The 21,380-nt window shown below is 49.1% G+C and overlaps 11 protein-coding genes across 11 annotated transcripts; 7 read left to right on the forward strand and 4 right to left on the reverse strand.

The window, feature by feature from the left end:
* Positions 1-48: 48 nt before the first annotated feature.
* Positions 49-555, reverse strand: N7477_003162 (uncharacterized protein; the record flags this gene model as incomplete). Its single annotated transcript, XM_056964825.1, has 1 exon — positions 49-555. One exon carries the CDS (start codon positions 553-555, stop codon positions 49-51), a length of 507 nt encoding a protein of 168 aa, XP_056824778.1.
* A 1,940-nt stretch (positions 556-2,495) lies between these two features.
* Positions 2,496-2,774, forward strand: N7477_003163 (uncharacterized protein; the record flags this gene model as incomplete). Its single annotated transcript, XM_056964826.1, has 1 exon — positions 2,496-2,774. One exon carries the CDS (start codon positions 2,496-2,498, stop codon positions 2,772-2,774), a length of 279 nt encoding a protein of 92 aa, XP_056824779.1.
* A 919-nt stretch (positions 2,775-3,693) lies between these two features.
* Positions 3,694-5,139, forward strand: N7477_003164 (putative phosphatidylglycerol specific phospholipase C; the record flags this gene model as incomplete). The annotated part of the gene is made up of 2 exons (XM_056964827.1): positions 3,694-4,272; positions 4,333-5,139. 2 exons carry the CDS (start codon positions 3,694-3,696, stop codon positions 5,137-5,139), a joined length of 1,386 nt encoding a protein of 461 aa, XP_056824780.1.
* A 636-nt stretch (positions 5,140-5,775) lies between these two features.
* Positions 5,776-6,085, forward strand: N7477_003165 (uncharacterized protein; the record flags this gene model as incomplete). Its single annotated transcript, XM_056964828.1, has 2 exons — positions 5,776-5,847; positions 5,903-6,085. 2 exons carry the CDS (start codon positions 5,776-5,778, stop codon positions 6,083-6,085), a joined length of 255 nt encoding a protein of 84 aa, XP_056824781.1.
* A 333-nt stretch (positions 6,086-6,418) lies between these two features.
* On the reverse strand, positions 6,419-8,401 carry N7477_003166 (arylsulfotransferase; the record flags this gene model as incomplete). Its single annotated transcript, XM_056964829.1, has 3 exons — positions 6,419-6,699; positions 6,773-7,610; positions 7,667-8,401. The coding sequence occupies 3 exons, from the start codon at positions 8,399-8,401 to the stop codon at positions 6,419-6,421; spliced, it is 1,854 nt and encodes a 617-aa protein (XP_056824782.1).
* A 1,544-nt stretch (positions 8,402-9,945) lies between these two features.
* On the forward strand, positions 9,946-10,221 carry N7477_003167 (uncharacterized protein; the record flags this gene model as incomplete). Its single annotated transcript, XM_056964830.1, has 1 exon — positions 9,946-10,221. One exon carries the CDS (start codon positions 9,946-9,948, stop codon positions 10,219-10,221), a length of 276 nt encoding a protein of 91 aa, XP_056824783.1.
* Positions 10,222-10,678: 457 nt separating this feature from the next.
* N7477_003168 (sulfotransferase family protein) lies at positions 10,679-11,703 on the reverse strand (the record flags this gene model as incomplete). Its single annotated transcript, XM_056964831.1, has 4 exons — positions 10,679-10,955; positions 11,010-11,311; positions 11,375-11,570; positions 11,627-11,703. Coding segments are annotated over 4 exons (852 nt in total), but the record flags the coding sequence as incomplete, so codon positions are not given.
* Positions 11,704-14,132: 2,429 nt separating this feature from the next.
* N7477_003169 (sterol desaturase family protein) lies at positions 14,133-15,191 on the forward strand (the record flags this gene model as incomplete). Its single annotated transcript, XM_056964832.1, has 1 exon — positions 14,133-15,191. The coding sequence occupies one exon, from the start codon at positions 14,133-14,135 to the stop codon at positions 15,189-15,191; it is 1,059 nt and encodes a 352-aa protein (XP_056824785.1).
* A 542-nt stretch (positions 15,192-15,733) lies between these two features.
* N7477_003170 (HAD family hydrolase) lies at positions 15,734-16,432 on the forward strand (the record flags this gene model as incomplete). Its single annotated transcript, XM_056964833.1, has 1 exon — positions 15,734-16,432. One exon carries the CDS (start codon positions 15,734-15,736, stop codon positions 16,430-16,432), a length of 699 nt encoding a protein of 232 aa, XP_056824786.1.
* A 1,234-nt stretch (positions 16,433-17,666) lies between these two features.
* N7477_003171 (uncharacterized protein) lies at positions 17,667-19,589 on the forward strand (the record flags this gene model as incomplete). The annotated part of the gene is made up of 1 exon (XM_056964834.1): positions 17,667-19,589. The coding sequence occupies one exon, from the start codon at positions 17,667-17,669 to the stop codon at positions 19,587-19,589; it is 1,923 nt and encodes a 640-aa protein (XP_056824787.1).
* A 154-nt stretch (positions 19,590-19,743) lies between these two features.
* N7477_003172 (uncharacterized protein) lies at positions 19,744-20,708 on the reverse strand (the record flags this gene model as incomplete). Its single annotated transcript, XM_056964835.1, has 2 exons — positions 19,744-20,284; positions 20,350-20,708. The coding sequence occupies 2 exons, from the start codon at positions 20,706-20,708 to the stop codon at positions 19,744-19,746; spliced, it is 900 nt and encodes a 299-aa protein (XP_056824788.1).
* Positions 20,709-21,380: the final 672 nt, after the last annotated feature.

A 21,380-nucleotide genomic window follows, 5' to 3' on the forward strand; every position in this document is an offset into this window, starting at 1 on the left:
ATCAAGAATGTCGTTCACATTAACGGATACCCAGAATCGTCTACAGCTTCAAGAGCACCGATGATCTACGAGATGCTGTCCGTCAGAATCCTTCCAGCAGAACTCTCTGCAATGGCACCTCTGGTTATCGTCCGTGCTGAAAACCCAGAAAGCTTCAATGAGCTCAAAATCCTGGACCGATCCCCGCGGGATCATAAGGTTGGTCTTGCCCTCGGTAACCTCCACGGATAGCTTCGGGTCAAACGTGTCTAAAAATCGTACGCCAAGCATGTTCTCAAGGTTGTGATCGTGAAGGAGTCGCGACAGCCGCTCAAAGAACTCAAGGTCGTAGTTCCCGTGAAAGGAGGAGAAAGAAAATCCAAATTCGAATGGTGCCAAGTTTCCGTTGAAGAACCTGAATGTTCGAGGGACAATGAAGCCTTCGTACTTGGGCACCATGAAGTCTTTGTCGTTGACAGTCCAAGGTGCCGAGACGTTTCGGTAGTCTACGAGCCGCTGGTTCGCCTCCATCGAGAAATGCTTGTGCAGCAAACTGATCCCGTAACGTTCATGCATTCCGAACTCAAGGAAAACTTGTCGTATTGGGCCCAGTAGGATTTCTTCAGCCTCCGATTTCTTGAAGATGCGCGCGGCTTCTCGTAGGGATGGCAGCGAGTCGTAAGCCTCGGGAGCATAAGATGCCCTTCCAGAGTCAGCGCGTCCTCAAAATACGATAGCATGAGTTTCATTTCATACAGTAGACAGCTTCTTCCGAGATCCTGGAATTCAAGGACTCCATCGACTGCAGGGGAAACGGAAGGCGTAGGAAAGAGAGCTGACATTTTGGTTCTGGTTCGTGCAGTGCGGTCTCAGTGGGCAATTGAGATGGTGTACAAATCAAAAAGGAGACTGAGTGAAGATTCTGGTAGTGGAAAAGAGATGTCGAGAAAAGTGTCTTCATTTACTTCATCGCAGTCGGTTGGCCCCTGTCATGGCCGTTATCTCAGCCGTGCGAGCCGTGAGAATTGAATACTGGATAACCGGGAACTCTTGCCCCCGCAAAGCTGCCTACAGCGCCCAAGCGTGTTTAACACAATGAAGTTGGCCGAGTTAAGGGTCAAGGCAGCCAACACTTCTTCTCAGGAGTCATGCTCTACTCGGGTAAGAAAATAACTGAGCCGCATCTTCGAATTCCAGAGCCATAAAAAATCTATGATCGGTCTGAGAGCGTCCGTGATGGACGGTTGTCAGTGGTAGCCTTGTTGGACTGCAACTCTTCCTTGTGTGACTGAGCCTGTGTGTGCTAAGTAGGGATATGTTTACAACGATACCCCGTTCGCGCCCGTCCAGAGCAAGAAATCCGGTTATTATAACCAACAATGAGGCGACTACGTGAGTTATTACAATTTCCAGAGGGTATCTACAGATAACCGGGCAGAACACCACGTTTATCTTCCTCTGTCTCATTACAACCACCTGTTGTACAATATTAAGAGTAGACTGGCTTAACTTCCAAGTAGGTTCTTATAACGGACTCTGATCTCCTGCAGAATAGGATGATAGCTTGCCATCCTACTAATCGTAGTTTCTAGTTTTTTTGCGTCAGCTTTTTCGACCACACTGTTTCTTGCAAAACATCCGACTTGACCTTCGTACCCGACTCCGGAGCCGAATGGGGAGATGTCGAACCACCGAAGATCAAACCCCCCCTATCGAAGCCTCGGTATCAACGTTGGAAATAATGAAGACTTCGGTTTGGACATTTGAGCAACAACTCAGAAAGAAGAGGGACCGCCAAAGATCAAAGGTATGAAGACAAGGTTCCAGCAAAGACGCATCGCCGATCCAAGTGTAACAGCTCGGATTTTCTTCGATAATGGAGGGCTCAAAGCTTGGATAGCGTTGTTTTGAGCGACAGAGAAAAAAGCCCATTCCAAACGGCGACATGATAGGTCCGTCGCTATCACTGCCTTTCAATCAGTGTCTGTGGCAGATAAACTGCCCAATTATGCTGACTGATTCTAGGAGGCAGGGTACACCGTCGTCCTCGACGAGCACAGAAGTGGGAAAGAAGTGACGGGCTACCTAGCTATCATTCGAACCACTATGAGTAGACCCAAGATACGCCTGATGTGATTCATAATATATTGACTCAGTTGAATATTGAACCGGCTCACATCGCATTGTGGGGCTCAAGCTTTTCGGGAGGCATTCTCTGAATTGCGGGTCACAATTGATCCACCCATTAGTGAGTCAGGTACCGTTTATTACTGGCACTACACCAAGGCTGCGCCTTTCAGAAGCTACTCTTCCCAAAATCTTCGCGAATAGAGGTCAAATCGCCAGTACAAACCCTACATATATTTCTATGTTCCCTGATACATGGGAGGAAGCACAGAACCCGGCGAATGAGACTATGATGGGAACTGAGGGTTCATTTCGTCATTACGTGCAAATCTAAAGCCTCGAACCTCGTAAGAAAACCAAAAATCACTCTTTAAACGTTTTTCCATGCGATGCAATCCGAAACGAAGAAATATGTTCCTCAAATCTCGCCCCAGCCGCTGTTCATAGTTGTGAGCTTCAAGGACTGTCTGATCGATCCTCAAGTACAACTGGACGCTTCCAACAATGCTGGGGAACCTAAGGAGTTGCTCAAGTTTGACTATGGTTACTTTTTAGTTTATCGAACCGGCTACTTCGAGGAAAACGTTGCTGCCTTCCTTCAAAGATATCTTGAGTCTACTATCCACCTCGTCGGAAGTGAGGAAGTGAGTATTTGCCGCAATACATGATATGATTATCAATCCCCTTCCCAAGATGCAATCGAATCCATCGAAGTATTACCCACTCGCTTGGACCAACTGTACACGGCTTTTTTACTGTCCTCGAAAGAGGAAAGCGAATAAGAGAAAAAGATTCATCACTGCTGACCAGGTAAATCTAGATGTTATGAATGTATCGGAATCTCGATACACGGGGGAGTCGACCCAATCATCGAGCCGCTGGAAGAATCCTGCAGATACTGTTCCAAGGTCTAGAGCAAGTTTGCATGGACAGTTTGCGCACTCACAGTTTCCCCGATTCGCGAATGTGAATATTGGAGAGGGGCTAGCTGCATGAATAAGGCTAGAGAAATGAACATCATAGCACTTAATATCGCCCTAGGCACGTGGAACGGCAGCATGGGCGGACTGGCGATGATGATTGGCGAATTGAGGGTCAGACATCAGCCGGGCTTAGAAGAAGCCATTGGCCGGGGAAAGCCTTAGGCCCACTGTGCCCCGCAAATCCTCAGGCACGAAGACGCTTAGTTCCGCCACGTCAATATCCCCTTCAAATCACGCTTCTCTCTTGCGATATCACTGCATACACTAATCGATGTGAGCGAACATTCCATGCAGATGGATGTTTTGCCGAGTTCCGGTTCGGAGCCCTACTCCACGCCAGCTGCCCGGCTTTTCTGTAAGCCGGTTCAATCCCGGCCTATTACGATCAAGTGGCCCAGCATGTGCTTGAGCGGTGCAACCCTCATTTGCTTATCCCCACATGAGATGACATTCCATATGTGGAGAGCTGATCAAACATGATAGCAAGGCAGCGATACCGGGAGGCCCCCGTGCGCAGTTATAAAGTACATTCCGCGGTCGTCTAGGGCAATGATTCTCGCATTCCCTTCGCCAAGTTCTTTCCTCCTTCAGCCTCAACTCAATCATGAAGGCCAACACTCTCCTACCCATTCTGGGTCTCTCTGGCAGTGCTTTGGGTGCTGCTGTGGCCCGTAGCGCCCAGGAGCCTTGGGGATACAAGTCTGGTTCCAAGGAGTCTATTGCCAACCTGAAGGACAAGATCGAGAATGTTGTCTGGATTCTGCTGGAGAACCGCGGATTCGATAACATCCTGGGTGGTGTTCACAAGGAGGGTCTTGACAATGTTGTCAACAACGGTCCCTTCTGGAACCCTCAGCTTGTCAACGAGACAGATAGCAAGAAGTGGTACAGTGTCTTCAAGGACTTCGACTCTGTCCTTCACGACCCTGACCACTCTGTCACGGGTAACAATATGGAGTTCTTCGGAACTTATCACCCCGATAACCAGGCTATTGCCGATGGCACCCTGAAGCCTAACCTCAAGGGCTTTGTTGAGCGCCAGATGGCCGTCTACCCCGGCATCTCCGCCCAGCGTGCCACCGAGGAGGTAATGGGATACTACTCCGAGAGCGAGATCCCGACTCTGGTGGATCTGGTTGATGAGTTCACTACCTTCAACTACTGGCACTCTTGTGTCCCCGGTGTTAGTTGCTCCCAAGAAACCCAAAGTATACTGTGTATTTTGAAACTGACAACCACCTAGCCTACCAACCCCAACCGCCTTTGTGCCGTCTCCGGTACTTCGGATGGCCACGGCGAGAATGACAACGATTTTGATGTCTCCGCTATCGACACCTCGAGCATCTTCGAGGTTGCTACCTCCAAGGGTATCTCGTGGCGTAACTACGACGGCACCAACGGCGACTTCTTGCCTGACTCCATGTTCTTCAACTGGACCGCTCAGAATGCCAAGGAAAACGTTGTTCCCCTCGAGAACTTCTACCAGGACGCCTATCTCGGCCTTCTGCCCCAGCTCTCCTACATCAACCCTTCCTGCTGTGGAGAGAACACTAACTCTATGCACCCTTCCGGTAACGTCTCTTTCGGCCAGGTCCTGGTCAAGCAGGTGTACGAGTCCCTCCGCGCCAGCCCTCAGTGGGAGAAGACTCTCCTCCTTCTGACCTTCGATGAGACCGGTGGCTTCTTCGACCATGTCCAGCCCCCTCTTGCCGTTCGGCCCGACAACAAGTCGTACACTGAGACTGCCCCCGATGGAAAGAACTACACTCTGAACTTCGACCGCCTTGGTGGCCGTATGCCCACCTGGTTGATTTCTCCCTACGCTCCCCAGGGTCACGTTGAGAACTACGGTGTCAACCCTGTTACTGGCAAGTCTGAGTCCTACAGTGCTACTTCAGTTCTGAAGACTCTGGGCTACCTGTGGGGTCTCGAGGATGCTACTCCTCGTGTCTCGCACTCGCCTGCATTTGATCACCTTATTGGTCCCAAGGCCCGTGCTTCTGCCCCTAAGACCCTGGCTGTTCCCAAGGTTTTCCCCGATGCGGTTTAAGCGGTGGAAATGTGAATTTCATTGAATGCTTTAATATAAGGGAGAAATCCCATGAATGAGTTGTAAGGATTGGTTGATCTACGAAACAATGTGATAGACAAAATATTTAATGTCGAAATTGACCACTTGATGCATGCATTTATGCTGAGATCTTTCTGGGATTTTCCAACGTATTTGGAGCACAGAAGATGTTTGTAATATCTTTCAATGTGCTGTGCTCGTTGAAGAAGACTATTGAATATCTCACCGCAAATGTACGATGACCGCTTCAGGTCATCAATAAACCCCTCTGCAATTTGAAACAATGCATCTTCTCCTATTGATGTTTGCCAAGACCACGCAACGAATTAAGCTCACGCTAGACATCCTTGTCTTGACTGTGCCGTTTGTCAATGACAATTGCAGCGGTATGCGTTTGCAAGCAAACATTGTAGACAACCTCAGGTCCATCCCGGTCAGATGACCATCTACTGTCTATATAGTCACAGTTTGCACTTCAGAATTTTTCTCTCTTCCAGACCACCAACGTTCACAATCATCTTCTTCCTATTACCATTATTCTCCTCCAAGATTCAAGTCAACATCCAAAACACATCAAGCATTGACACCTCAAGAACATCTGATACGTATCCCACAATGACTTTATCCAGTGACAAGAACAGCCATGGAATGTCCAAGTCGGATTCAGGAAGAATTCAATCTTCTCAGGTACGTTCTCTGATACATACATGACGGCCCAAGGAGATCTTCTAATGCCTTGTAGGCAAAGGGTGGCGGCAACATGTCGTCTGGCGGATTCGCCTCGCGCGCCCAGGCTGCTGGTGATCGCAACCAGGCCACGCAATCATCCAGTGGTGCTGGCCATTCTGGAAGCCAGCAAGCTACTGGAAGCAAGAGTGGCGCGGGATCGAGCAACATGAATACTGGTTCGGGGGCAAAGAAGTAGGGGAAAGTTGATTAGGAGTTGAGGCTGTCTTGTTTGGCCAGATGATGACATTGGACTCGAGGGAATTTGGTGGCGGTGAGCTTTCGTGAGGTTTTTTTCTACGACAATTTGATACTTTCCAGACTCTCCTCATCTCTTTTTCTCTGTCACATTCAGCATTCCGTAGAACATCTGGCACTGTACGTTCTGAATTTTAAGTAACGGGGACATTGTTGGATTTTGCTGGTAAGGGCAGAGTGCTCTCTTCGTCATGGCATTAGAACAAGGAAAATTAAATTCATTATGTTTATCTCTCCACATGTGAGAGAAGGGCACGGCTGTCCTCCGGCCTTATTAATTGCTGGTCGACATTGACACGCTCATCGCGACATCTTCACCGTCGACATCTTCGCCATCGCTGCCCTCACTGACCACAATCCTAAGATCGAAATCGTCACCCAGAACAAATATGTCGGCGCCCAATCTATCGTAGTCATTGCCTCGGTGCCACACAATGACACCGGCTGTTACGCCGGCCAGGAAAAGGACACCCAATCCAGTACATAGTAAAGCCCATGCCGTCCTCGACAAACGGTGAGACGCCGTAGGATCCAGGTAGTCCCACGCCACGTCCTCTGTAGGTTGGAACATCGAGCTGTTCACGCCATAGAGGTCGAAAGCAAAGGAAAGTTCTCTAGTGCCTGAGACTGACGACTTCCGTTGATCGAAGCACGTTCCCATGACGATCCATGGCGTCCGCCCAAATATACTGATGACTTGGCCACGCAATCGTCAGTTTCGTTTCAAATCCAGTCCGCCGGGATGTCGCCAGCACCTGGTGTTTGTCCAACGAATCGGTTTCCGCTCCCCGGACGACCCAGCCCGCCACCTCGGTCGCACCATTCCAGCTGACATAGACGACCAACTCGTCCTCGAGACTCAGCTTTGGCACAATTGCGGGGTCCCACCATGGCGTGGCGGACCAGTCCATCTTATATGCACGATAATTGTCGAGGGCGTCAGGAACTTCGGCGCTGTGCCATGGTGAAAACTGTACGTTCATGACGATCTCGCCCGTCGATAAGTGCTCCGTGAATGAAGGACACCTGCCCCAGCCGATGAATACGTTGCCTATGTTCCCCGAAACCGGCGAAAGAGGTTGTATGCTTCCTTGGCTCTGGGCCTGAAGGTCTGCCGGATGACGGAACTCGCGCAGGAGCTGGACCGTTGGCGGCGAGACGGTATCATCGATGGCGATGTGGAGACCACGCGAGCAATCCAAAGTGCATTCACCATGTGAAGTGACCTTGACGTGGTTATCGAAGAAGGTGATCTGCGTCTCGTTGGTTCCTGGGACGAAGCGAGCGTGATGTTGCCAGCCCATTGTCAGCACAGGCTGAATGGGATTGACTCCTTCAGGAGGAGGCAGTTCGATAAAATCGTTCTTATTGCCGCCTAATGTCCAAAGAATATCGCCCGTATTCCCATCGAGGAGGAGAATGGAGTGGATGTGACGAATCGAGATAAGATAGTTACCTGCTTTAGTCTAGATGTAAAATGTCAGGACGTGTCTCTGCTGTCTTCTTCATAATACCCTCTTACCTTCTCGATGCTATTCAGATGAAAGGCATCCCAACCAGGGCCGCTTGGCTCGTGTGAATCCAAAGGATTGAGATGATCGATGGCTCGCCAGTGGAAAAGTACATCATTTGTCCCCAACTCAATCTCCTGGAAAGCGGCGTCCAGAATTTCAAATCTGTCGGGCAAACCCCATGTTTGATTGAAATCAGACCCACGTGCAATCATCTCATTAACACCAGTGACCAAAGCCGTTCCGTTGCCGGTGAATGCGAATTCATGAAGGTCACTGTGGACTTTTAAATTCTGCGCCCAGACTTTATAAATCAATCGATAGGTGTCGTCGTAGACAAGTCCATAACCATCTCCAATTCCGTTGTCCTTATAACCCTCCCAGAACGTCAAATACTTCTTCCCGAAATTCTCTTGAACGCGGGTGCCGAACACATTCTCGAAAGATCGATTCATGAAGACTGCACTTAAATCGTTGGCGTCGAGAATCAGTGGCGATGCTAGCGGCGAGGTCGAGTTACCATCATGTCGCAGGAATATATGGGAGCCGGTGTCTGAAATGGCTGATCGATTCCATATATTTACTTGCAGGAGAGGTGAAAATTCACTGCTCGAGTGAAATTCCAGATGAGGGCGATGACCTAAATCTCCGTTATTGTATGATTCGTATTCGGTGGACACGAAATCCCCATAAACTGCCCGCGCGAGAGCAGCAACGCAAGTGCAAATGATCGCAGGGCCAACCATTCTGGCCTTATCAGTCAGAGCAGGGGTCGCAGCAATATCTCGTTGCTTGCTCCCAGATATTTGTTGCCGTCAACCACATTGTCAAGAAGCGACTTGAATCTGAAGCCACCTGACGCGTATTTTGAACTCCAGTGATCCAGAATCAGCAAATATGAGAAGCCCACATTCATTTTAGGCTATAGAAAAGCATGTAGCCAAATGGTAGCCAATTATCTTTGAACGCCAAGAGGCTTACGCGTGCGTCGTCAGTGGCCAGCGTCATGTCCACGAGTTCCTCTGAGCGGAGCGGGAAGTTGTGGGTCAGCAACTCCACTGCAAAGAGAGGAATCCCGCTCGGAGTGCGTGAGGGCTTCCTAATCTAGTACCCGGGTGCCTGGGCGACCATAGAAATTACCACGATATGACTTATTATTATACGAGACCTATACCACTGCATTTTACTGGATACTTGATGCTGCAGTCCGTTGAAAAGCCGGGATCGGATATGCGGCCATTGAAGGCGAGTGGACATTGGCTCGGTGGATCCACTCGTACTCGTTCATAGGTTCGTTACCTATCTCGCGAATCTTTACTCAACAGAGGATGCACATTCATGGCATAAGTAAAAGATTCTAGGAAAAAGTAGTAACCCGTGGTAGAAGCCAAGATGGAAGAACTCATGATTATTATTGAAATATTCCAGAAGAACGGCCAGTGATTTCTAAAGATAACGAAAATTTGGGCGGACGCGTCAATCCCATTACGGTTAGAGTCTTCAACCTCTTCGTGTACTCGTATGCTATTCATCTCAGCCTCTCAGTAGACTGTACCAGAAAGAAAAAAGCTTGTCCCGAATCTAGATTGACAAGTGCCGATGGGGGCCAAAAAGTGTTCTTTCCTGTCTCATGGAGCTGTCAGACGGCTTTCAAGGGTGTTCCAATCCATACGAAGCCATACTCCGGGTTATGTGTCTTACGCATCCTTACCTTCTCCTGAATTTCTATGGATAGAGCACATGATTCATTGAAGTCTGATATCGCGATCTTGAATGGTTTAGTCGATGGGACTAAGGCATTGTAGAAAAAAAAGTCTATGTAGCATTATAGCTACTTCATCCTGTTGCGACTTGATCCGCCTATTGAAGGTGAGAGTATTTAGACTGTTCTTCAAATTTTCCATGATCTTGTGCCTGAAGACTTGTTTGAAAGCAGCCCTGGAAAAGCGATTTTGTCCGTGAAAGCGTAGTTGTAAGTGTGGAGGTGTACACGACCCCTGATCTCCCATAATTCGCTGTAATGGTGTCTGGGCAGGGGGGGGGGGGCAAGATAGTCAATGTCTGAAGTCCAGGACGCGTCTTCCTGCTAGTGAGAGTACTGATAGGCAGAACAGAACATACACCGCCATTGAGAAGCGGCGGACGTATTTCATTGCCTGACGAATCGGGCGCCAGCCAGCAGCTATCAACATCCAACCTCATTGTTTTCCCCTATCAAGCATGGACAGAGTGACGCCAGCGACGCCGCGAATCCCAATCACCCCTGTGGCCTCGCCCCGGGCCGCACAAGATGCCTGAAAGGACCTGGCTGAGCAAGCCGCTGCAGGACAGAGGTGTTCATCAACCCCAACTCGTCGTCTTCTACATCCACCATATCTTGACATTCACTCCCAGTAAGAAGAAGACGAGTTTACAGCGTGATCATTTGAATTTCAACGCGGTTATCTTCCAGGAAGAAATTGCTGGGCTAGTTTGGCAAAAGCTGAATCTGCGAAATATTAGCCGCGCTTTGAAACAAAAGCACGGTGTCAACGTTTCGGCAATTACAATTCAGCGCCGTGTATAAAATCGGAGATTCCCTGGCGACAACTTGGACCACAAAGATTTTTTCATTGGCCGGATCTTATTTTTCGAGTAATTGCACTTCTCACTGGATTTGAAGCCAAATATTCCACTAAAGAGATTCTGGACATGCTGTCAAATGAAAGATTTCCCTGTTTATGATCGCACGCTCGTCCAATGAAAGAAGCGTCATCACCATAAATTCACGACATCAGCACCCACTACCTCCTGCACACGTCGCTCGCTTTTGCCCGAGTCCCTCCTCCATTCGAGTCTTACGACACCAAGCTTCGTGATTCCGCAAATTCATGCCTTGCCATATGTGGTCAACGTAGATATGACGCAGAAAAAACCCGATGGCAATGATTTCGTTCTCAGTTACGTCGAAGTCTCCATTCCACGGGTACCTGGTATCTTACGCATCGACCGTTGAATCAGAGTCATGAGCTGAATATTCACACCGAGGCAAAGGACGGGTAATATCTCCAGGTCGCCCAGAGGGCAATTCCGAAAGTTGGCACAGCAAGCAAACTGAGCCTGACCACAGCTGCTATTAGCTTCGGCTGCAAGAAGACCTGCACCAAGGCTTGAAATTTCTCAGGCTCGTTTCGATCAGGGTACTCTTCCTTTGGAATCGACACTCCCAAGAACGGACAGATCTTTTCCCAATCGAGACCATCCTGAAGCTGAATCAGACACAGGCGATCGGCGGGAATGATATCTTTCACTTCTTTCATGCTAGGGCATAATGTTAATTCTGATCTATCGGGCCCACTTCAGTGGCTGACTCACTACTCAATATACCACCTCTGCAGCATTCTTTCATTGTCCGGATCACCAGGCATCGTCCTGTCGGCAATTGCACGATAAATGACCTGATTGAGGCTAAAGAAGTGATACAGAGTCGAGTCGAAGTACTTCAGGATCGAAATTGGAAAACGGTCGGCGAGGGTCACGACTTCGGCGGCCGTGTTATTGACAGAAACTGCCCATTTTTGGGGTGACCTTTCGGTGAGAATGAACTTGACATCCGGATCTTGGGCATATGCTCGGACCATGTCCATTCCTGCATAAGCCGGGATCTCGATCAGACACTTCCGAAGTTGTCAAAATTAATGCTCTTGATCATCAATGAGAATTGGAAGATGACCGCTCACGTCGTAGTCGCCCAACCATTTATCGAAATCAGCCCTCGAGTATCTCTTCGTCCCAGAGAGTGGGTCGACTTCAGCGATGATTCCTTCTTTGAATGTCTTCATATGGGGAACGCCGCCAATGGCGCAACACTCGTACATGTGGTACGGTCTGTAGCCTAGGATTTGCATCGCCTTGTAGAGACCGAGTGTGCCTGAGCTAACGAATCCTAAACTTATTTTGATGCCATGACTGAACTGGGTCTCAGGCCTTACCGACTAGGACTTGCAACGATCACTTTCATCTTCTTGACTTCTCTCGGCTCAGGGAGCTGATCGATACTTCGAGACATATCGGCGTATTTCGTAACAACGATGTGTTTAGCAAAATTGAGATGTTTTCCTGGCCTGTATAGCAAATACACAAAAAAGCTCCCCTCTTAAATACCAGCAGAGAAGATCAAAAGCTGGATTATATCAGTAGCGGAAGCTAGCCACACAGGCTCGTATCAGCGTCAGCAGTGTGAACTCTATCGTCGGCTCTGGGTAAGTGTTGATCCCCCTAGACAACGTGCCGCGTTCCAGGCCCGAGCAAATCGTGCATCGTGGCACCAATGCCCGAAAGCGGTTAATCCTCAATTTCAGGCGCCCGGGCTGACTACATTCTAATTGGCTAAGGGCGGCTAGAGCCGCAAATCAACTCATCTAGTGTCTCAGGGAAGGTTTTGTGGATTCACCGTCATTTCCTACGCTTGCGCCTCTTCTGCCTTTGTCAACAGATCGGACTTAGCAATGTCAGCCGCAACCACCCAGTTTACACTTTAGCTACTCGGTTTTCGGACTCACGCTGAATGAATTGATTGAGGATCTAGCACAGCCTTGCGCAGAGAATACTCCTGATTGTGAAGACAGGTCGGCATCACAAGAAATGTTTCAAAGTCTCGAGGTACGCTAGACGCGCACGACCGTGGGAACGTGGTTGAAATAGGCCTACTCGACAAGGAAGATGAGTTCCAAGTCGTCGGGGCATCTGCAACTTTTACACAGGGCCGAAGTAATTATATGAGCGTGCAGCTGAAGACGTCATGGGATCTATCTTTCTCGTTGAATGGAGCAAGAGGAAGAACTTGACTCGTCTGAATGAGCTAGTGAGCCTCAATCACTTACTTGGGACCTTCTCATACATGTGACATACGGTCTGATCTGATTGGCTGTTCTAGTTTTCTTTCTATTGCGCACGGATCTCTTCGCCTTTCCCGGAATACTGTCAATCTGGATTACATGACAAAGATCTATAGAGGAACGTGTTTCAGTCACCAGTTTTCGGAGTTGACCCATACACTGCAATATCATGCTACCTACAATGCTTCCACGTGCTAGATGGTTGAAATCATCTGCTCCTTACCTGTCCTGGGCTTAGTCTGCTTGCATGTAATTATTCTGACACAGTTATCCTTCAGTCTCATTCTGAGTTTCTTGATCAAAAGCCTTAGAATGGTCAGCCGGAATGATAAGACACAACTATAAAAGATAGCCCGTCGCTTTTGTAAAGTGTATGCAAGGACAAAGACGGAGAGTAAATGGCAGCAGAACGTTGGGAGAAGGAGAAAGTTCAGCGCCACACATCTGCCGAATTGTTCGGTTCGTCATCATGCCTTCATGGTCACTTTTCCCTCTGTCCCTGCCGTCATCTCCATCTTTCTCGACGTTTCCTTTCCTTGATGCCTTGTGGAAATAGACGAGCTGTTGTTTTCTTCGAGTCTTATTTTCTATCACCATCCAGTAATTTCATTAGATCTTTTGAAAGCTCCACTTCAGGGTGGCCCTCTCTAGATCAATGATGCAGGTATCATAGCCGGAATCAAGTAGGAAACTTGCTGCCTTTGTAGCGGCCCAGACAATACTGCCAGCGTACGAATGGGCCGAAGGATTTCTACCTTCAAAAGGAAAAGACACACGCTCCAACTCGGAGCAACAACTTGATTCATCCTGGAAAGCCCTGAGAGCCCATGTCTCATTAATTAGAGGCTTCCCAATTGCCTCAAGTCACTTAATCTCATAAGGTTTCTCACGTGCTGGGGGTATGGTGTTCTCCATGCAAGCAAACTTTGTAGCCGGGTTCATTCCATGCAGACTTGGGACCCTTTCTTTTCTGAACTGGTCCGAATATTGAAAATTCGAAGTCTCTCATAAATCAAATAATTCTCACCGTGCTGTTGCACAGCATTTCACTTGTGCTTGTATCAAAATGTGCGTTGACAAGAACAAGGCACATAATATGCACGAACCGATACTTCTAAGATACTACTGCTTGATGAAGCCTCTCCAATTGGAGCTCGCCCACAAAAAGCCAATACAGTCTCACAGGCAAACGGACCAAGAAAAAAGACCGTGAGTACTCGCACTGGCCTCAGGAAGAATCGTATGTGGGGCTTCCCCGCGCATTCCTTGCGTAAATATCTGGGGAACCGAGGCAGACGACTCAATCACAAGTACTGATGATCCCTGAGCTGGGATACCCCAACGCTCTCAACACTATGTATAATTTTCTTCTCTGATATAGCTACACTGATTGGTTCGTGGGATATGATGATCTCGCGATGGTATCCACGCTTGTAATCGTGGAGTGATGATTATGACTTCACATGCTCTGACCGCGGCCGGCAACCCCATATGCTTCCAGCCTTGTAGGTATAGGTTCATTGAAATCCAAATGTTTCATCTGGCACCTCTTCATATTTTGTCTTTTTCGATCGTCATTTGGAGAATCTGATTCTGAACGATGTCGACCCAGATAACGACCGCCAAGCGAAACCCCGGGAATTCAATGGTGTCTACCTGGCGCCATGACCGATCTCAGTGGCAATTATGGCACTGGATGATTGAAATTCTTGGATTACACCTCGTAGAGCTTGATAGAGAAGTGCCAGTCTTCTCCAAAAAAGACAAAATCCACGCTGTTCAAGAATGGACACTCCATGTGTGGATTCTGGTACACGCTGCGATCCCACTCGTTCTTCACCACGCCTACACGACTTATACTGGCAAAAATCTCAGTTTTTTTGCCGCCTTCGCGTTATATTCGAGTGCATTCAAGTTGAACGGAATTCACGAAATGCACATCATGCGCCGCCTTGGTCAACGTTATGGTTTCTTGGATGGTGACAAGCATGCACGCGACGATATTCCCGACGTTGGAGTTGGCAAAGTCATGCGCGAACTCATGTCCACTTCGACCTTCCGCATGATAATGGCCATCTATCTCACCTATCAGCCAAGTGAAACACCAGCAACAATGGAATGGGGATGGCTGCCTTTAGAGATAGGCCTCTACAGCATCACGGTGGATTTTTGGTTCTATTGGTATCACCGATTGATGCATTCGGTGGGACCATTGTGGAAGTTCCACCGTAAGCACCACCTAACGAAGCATCCCAATCCCCTGCTCTCTGCCTACGCGGACCACGAGCAAGAGTTCATGGATATCACTGGCGTCCCGCTTCTTGCATATACGACTTTGAAGTTCCTCGGCCTGCCCATGGGTTTCTATGAGTGGTGGATTTGCTTCCAGTACATTGCTTTCTCGGAGTTTATCGGACACAGCGGTCTCCGAATCCATGGCGGTGCGCCCTCTACTGTCAATTGGTTGTTGGAACTTTTCGATGCAGAGTTGGTGATCGAAGACCATGACCTTCATCACCGGTATGGATGGAGAAAGAGTCACAACTATGGCAAGCAAACTCGCCTTTGGGATAGAATATTTGGGACTTGTCTTGATCGTATCGAGAGCGTCAAGGACAACGTTGATTACACAGATCGTGTCGCTATGCCCCTAATTTGAGGCTTGAAGAAGAAATGGATAACGTCACCGCTGATATGTATAAACATCAGTCAACAACTTGACACAATATATTGGCTGAAATGACTCGGTTTTCGCACTTGAACAAATTAATGATCTCTATTGTAGCTTGCCTACGTTCATAATTAATCACTAAATTTCGGATACTCAGCCACTTGACATCTATAAGCACTCATTGAGTCATCCGTTGGCATCAGACAAGCGCTAAAAGGTAGTGCAAGGGCGCTTTCAACTTCTCCACATGCCCCTTGATATCTGTGCGTGAGCAAGTTTGTTGAGTGACTAGCCCTATCCCAATGTTACATCAGCGCATTAGCTGCATGAAACTAACCACATCTGTCCATATGCTACTGCAAAATCTCTGTGAACGAGGTTTCGCGCGCGGGAGCCTCTTGAAAATTGCGCGTTAATTCTAGCCCGGGAGCGGTATCCTTTATTTACGAGAGCCTCGTGTATCTGACCAGTTTAATGCTCCCAATCACTACATGCTTCAAGCCAAGAGACTCGCGCACACACCGCCCAAGATGACAGCCCTCGTGATCTTCGACTTTGATGGCACACTCTTCGATACGCATGAGTCCATCTCCAAAACCATCAAACTCACCTTCGACGCCCTTCTTCCCACCCACATCCCTCCTGAATCTCAAATCCAGCGCCTCATTGCCCGTGGTGCTGGCCTGACAGACACTTTCCAGGCCTTGCATCCCTCCCCTGCTGAGTTCACTTCGACCGTCGAGATCGAGTGGATTGAAAAATACCGTGCCCTCTACGCTGCCCACGGCCAATTACTCATCCGGGCCTTCCCTGGCTCCAAGAATCTTTTGACTGAGCTCAACGCTCGCAAAATTCCCATTGCCATCGTGAGTAACAAGGGTGTAGCGGCGGTAAAAACCGCACTGGAGCGGAATGGCCTGGATGGCTATGTGCCGGAAGATCTGATCGTCGGGGACAAGACCCCTGGGGCGAAGCGCAAGCCGGACCCTGCCAGTTTCGTGGATGTTCTGATCCCAAGATTATTGGAAAGATATGGGCTAGGAGACCTTGAGTCGGATAAGGTGCTCGTGGTGGGTGATACAGTGGCGGATATTCAGTTCGCAAAGAACATTGGGAGCAAAGTCTGTTGGTGTCGGTATGGTTACGGAGATCGGGCGGCTTGCCAGGAACAGGGGCCGGATTTTTCCATTGATTCTTTGGAGCAGATTGTGGAAATCGTAAACTCCTAGGCTGTCAGCGGATATTCATGGAATCACGACGGTTAAGCTGTCTGAGCTCGCAATAAAGTGGCGCTCATAGGTACTCGAGCGGGAAACCTCCTGTCACGAATCCGCTGCACCACCTCCGCGCCAATAGCCTTAGCTGTAGACTCTTTCAACTGGGCATTTCTGGATATATCTCGAGCAAGTCTCCTGCTACTCCATTTGAGTAGGCCTTTATGTCATCCTTTCCCAGGTACCCGTATGACACAGATGCACATGAGTGGCTCCTAGCTGGAGATGGAGGCTGGGAAAAATTAGGCGTCCGAATCTTTTGAGGGCTATTTGGAGATTTTGGCCTCGAAACTCTGCCGTTCAGAGACCAGTAGACTTGTAACAGGGGGCACAGCTAAATGTACTTTATAAGACGGTGCTGCCACCCTATCAGTCCTAGGGGGAAACAACTAGAGTAAAAATGAGACTCGGGCAGGCTGAGAGCACCAAAAATTTGGGTTTCCATGTTCGGGAACGGACCAAAAAGAAATATCTCAGGTTTTTTGTAGGAATAGCCGAACGCGGGGGTCGAACCCGCAACCTTGAGATTAAGAGTCTCACGCTCTACCGATTGAGCTAGCCCGGCAGGGCTTGGTGAAAGACAATTTTGAAAATGGCTCCATGAAGCAGAAAATCAGTTTGAGCTGATAGATAAGGCGATTTAGATTGAATTGAGCCCCACTTGGCGATGTCAACGTGCAAAGTCAGGCGATCGAAGCTTAATCCGTCCATGAACTCAATTGAGATGAAATGGACTGTAACCAGTAGTTTCATGCCCATCATAAATGCATCGTATTTTTACTATTGACGTGATAGGTGAATGGTGGGGCTAGAAGGGTTCGGACTTGAGCAGCCCGAGACATTTTCTATGGATAGTATGTATCTGATAACATTGTGCAGACTTGCACCGGCTGGCAGCCGGTGTAGCACCCCGTGGCATTACGTTTCGGAATGAATAGCAGATAGAGAACAGGGAAGGTACCAGGACGATCCAAGGAACAGAGGAAGTTGCCACTTGGAAGCTTCGAAGTTTCGGACCGATCGAACCCCCACCGCTATCGTATGACGTCAACACCCCTCCGGCTGAAGCAAAGAGTTACCGGTTTTTTTTCTTCTTAGGGTCTGACATTTGTTCTCTGCTACATAAGATTTTCCTGTCAAAGAGATCTTTCTCTCTTCATTTCCCGTACATACAACAACTTCCGTCAAAATGGCAGGTGGTCAATTCCCAGTGGATCTCAAGCAGTTCAAGCAACTCAAGCTTGACCCAAAGAATGCAACCCTCACTGCCGAGCAGAAAAAGGATCTTTTGCACAACATCAATATCTTCCGTGATGCTATCATTGCCTTCACGGCGACAGGTGCTGCTCGTGGCGTGTCCGGCCACACCGGTGGACCATTCGACACGGCCCCCGAAGTCTGTGTTTTGCTCGCGATGATCAACGCCAACCCTGATAACTTTGTCGATGCCATTTTCGATGAGGCAGGCCACCGCGTTGCCACACAGTACCTTCTTGCCGCACTGGATGGCAAGATTGATCCTGAACACCTGTTGAACTATCGCGATGCCAACTCCAAGCTTCCCGGTCACCCCGAGCTTGGTCTCACTCCCGGAGTCAAGTTCAGCTCGGGACGTCTCGGCCACATGTGGGGAATGGTCAATGGTATCTCCATGGCCAACAAGGACAAGAATGTCATCATGCTGGGCTCCGACGGCTCCCAGCAGGAAGGAAACGATGCCGAGGCCGCGCGTATCGCTGTTGCCCGAAACCTCAACGTCAAGTTGTTCATTGACAACAACGACGTTACGATTGCAGGCCACCCTTCCCAATACTTGAAGGGCTATGACATCGGTCGTACCCTGGAGGGTCACGGCCTCCACGTTGTTCGTGCCGAGGGTGAGAACATCGATTCTTTGTATGGAGCTATTGCCGAGGTCATCAACCACAAGGGCCCTGCGGCTGTTATTGTGAACCGAGTCATGGCTCCTGGTATTGAGGGCATTGAGGGCGAGACCCATGCCCACGATGTGATTACTGTCGATGTCGCTCGCAAGTATCTCACCAAGCGGGGATACAGCAAGGAGAGCCTTGCTTTCTACGACGATATCAAGGGTCGTTCTAACCCTCACCAGTATCAGGGCTCCACAAAAGAAAAGGGGGCCAACCGCTCCATCTTCGGTGAGGCAGTCAATGCTGTTCTCGACGGCTTGAGCAAGGAGGAGGCTGTCCGTCGCGTGATGGTGATCGACTCCGATCTTGCCGGCTCAACCGGTCTGAAGGCCATCCAGTCCAAGCACCCCGAAGTCTTCGTGCCCTCCGGTGTTATGGAGCGAGGCAACTTCTCCGCCGCTGCCGGCTTTGGTTTCGGCAGCAACGGTGAGCGCCAGGGTGTTTTCTCTACCTTCTCCGCTTTCCTGGAGATGTGCATTTCCGAAATCACCATGGCCCGTCTGAACAACTGCACCGTTCTGTCCCACTTCTCACACAGCGGTGTCGATGAGATGGCCGATAACACCTGCCACTTCGGCTTGAACCACTTCTTTGCCGACAACGGCCTCATGGATGCGGAGAGCACCACTCTCTACTTCCCTGCCGACGGCGAGCAGATGAAGGCCGTCGTCAACAAGGTCTTCTGGGACTCGGGCATGCGTTTCATCTTCTCGACCCGCTCCAAAGTTCCCTACATCCTGAAGGAGGGTACTGAGGAGAAGCTCTTTGGCGAGGGCTACAAGTTTGTCCCCGGCAAGGAGGAGATCATCCGCAAGGGCTCTGCCGGTTATATCGTCACATATGGTGACATGGTGTACCGTTCCCTCGACGCTGTTGAGCGTCTGCGCAAGGATGGTCTTGACATTGGTCTGATCAACAAGCCTACCCTCAACATCGTCGACGAGGATGCTATCCGCACATACGGCTCCACTCCCTTCGTTCTCGTTGTGGAGTCCATTGCCCAGAAGACCGGACTTGGCTCTCGCCTCGGTACCCATCTGCTGGAGCGCAAGCTCACCCCCAAGTTCAAGTCGATGGGTGCTGTGAAGGAGGGCTGTGGCGGTCTGTTCGAACAGATCAACGGCCAGGGTCTCGGTCCTGACGACATCGTCGCGGCTGTGAAGGAGATCGCGGGAAAATAGATGATTTACGACGGCTGTAGATATGATTATACATGCCCTAAATAGTTACGAGTTTCAAATTTCATTGTACATTCTTAAAACTGATACAAATCAGACAATCTGCCAAGTAATAGTCCCAATACCCTATGCTAATCTCGTTCTTGACCTCAACCCTTCACTCCCGATCCTCAGGATGGAAGACCAAGGCCCGCACCTCAATACTCTCCCTTCCATCTTCGTTCTCGGTCTCGGGATTCACAAACGCCGAATGAGGCACGCGTCTAGCCCTACCATCTGTCTTAGAATCAAAGCATTTGATCAACGTAACCAAGTCCGGAGTCTGCCCATAGCGGTAATACCACTTGATATCTGGGTCCGGCTTCACGGCATAGGTCTCACCCTCCCGATCAGGATAGATGAGTCCCACTGGCACGAGATCGCTATCCGGCACAGTATGAGCATCTGCCACCGTCAAGGGATCCTTGAGGATAGTGCGAATAGGGCGCCAGACGTTGATGATCTGATATCGACCCTTTAACAGCTCTTCTTCTTCGTTTGGGAGGTGGTGGGAGACTCGGCTTTTTGAAGCTTTATATGATTGATCGATGTGGACGCGTTGCACAGGGCCGCGGAGCTGCTGTGATCCGTCTCTGGTTGGATCTTGGGAGGCGCGACGGATGGTGTGGTCGAAAATGAGAACACGAGAGGCGCCAGTTCTGCATTGTTGAGTTAAGTTCAAATATGTAATGCTTTGCTGTGAGTCTGATATAAGAGGACGTACACATCTTTGAGCAACTGTTCAGTCTCTGGATAATACTGTTGTCGAATTTTTTCATCATCCAGAAAATCCTTTTCTGTGCTCTCATGGTAATGAAATTGGAAGCCATTTCCATCAAGGGAATGGTCGAGCTCGTGCCCGCTGACGTTGTGAATTGTGACAGGGAGAGAGACGCTCGGTTTGTTGAAGGTTTCTGGTCTGCCAATGATGGTAGGAGAAGGAGGTGAACCATCTTCGTTCGCTTTGTAGAAGTTTAAAGTTGTATTGACATGATGTGGTTTCTCAGAGACGGGAACCGCAGGCGGTTTCTGGTTCAGGGTGAAGCCATAGTTACCGGAGGATTGAACTGCGATAGATGCCATAATGCAATATTAGTTGGAGCTTCGAAACTGAGAATAATTCTTGAACATGTTAGTTATTAGAATTATTTCTTGCCGAAGAGTCTACCATCCCTTATATTCAAGTTTACTTGCGGGGTCATCGTCGCATTTGTCAGGACAGCACGCAATATTGGTCGAACATAGCCAAATGCTGATAAATGCACCCTTGCGGCTCTACAAATAGCATAGAGTGACAAATGAGGAGGTCAACATGTGATAGTCTTCCTAAACTCCAACAACTACGTTCCTGAATCACGCCATCCTGATGTCTTATTTTTATTAAGAACGGGGTCAATATGCAAGGTCGGGGAGATATTCACACTTGATATTCATTCGCGCTGATTGACAGCAACCTGGTTATAAGGCTCCTGTAATCACGAAATAAGTTGACCAGGCAGTCTTGATGGAGACAAGGTTTGAAGCTGTAGAACATGTCTTCTGGCGCATCAGCAACGAGGAGAAACAAAGGCCACTGGGGGGGGAGATTTCGTCCATGCAAAGCAAAGCACGTTGAAACATAGGCATACATCAGCCCACTCTGTGCAAGGACTTCCATCTCTTCCCTTAACCATATCACGTCATTCTTGAAATACCGGCTAAATGATGTGGGTCCCAGCATCGGTCTCTACGGCAGCCAAGAAGGCTCTAGGTAAA

Source organism: Penicillium maclennaniae, assembly GCF_028827695.1.
Source record: "Penicillium maclennaniae strain IBT 15551 chromosome Unknown utg000003l:1.0-5670915.0:1.0-5674809.0, whole genome shotgun sequence".
NCBI classification, from domain to species: domain Eukaryota; kingdom Fungi; phylum Ascomycota; class Eurotiomycetes; order Eurotiales; family Aspergillaceae; genus Penicillium; species Penicillium maclennaniae.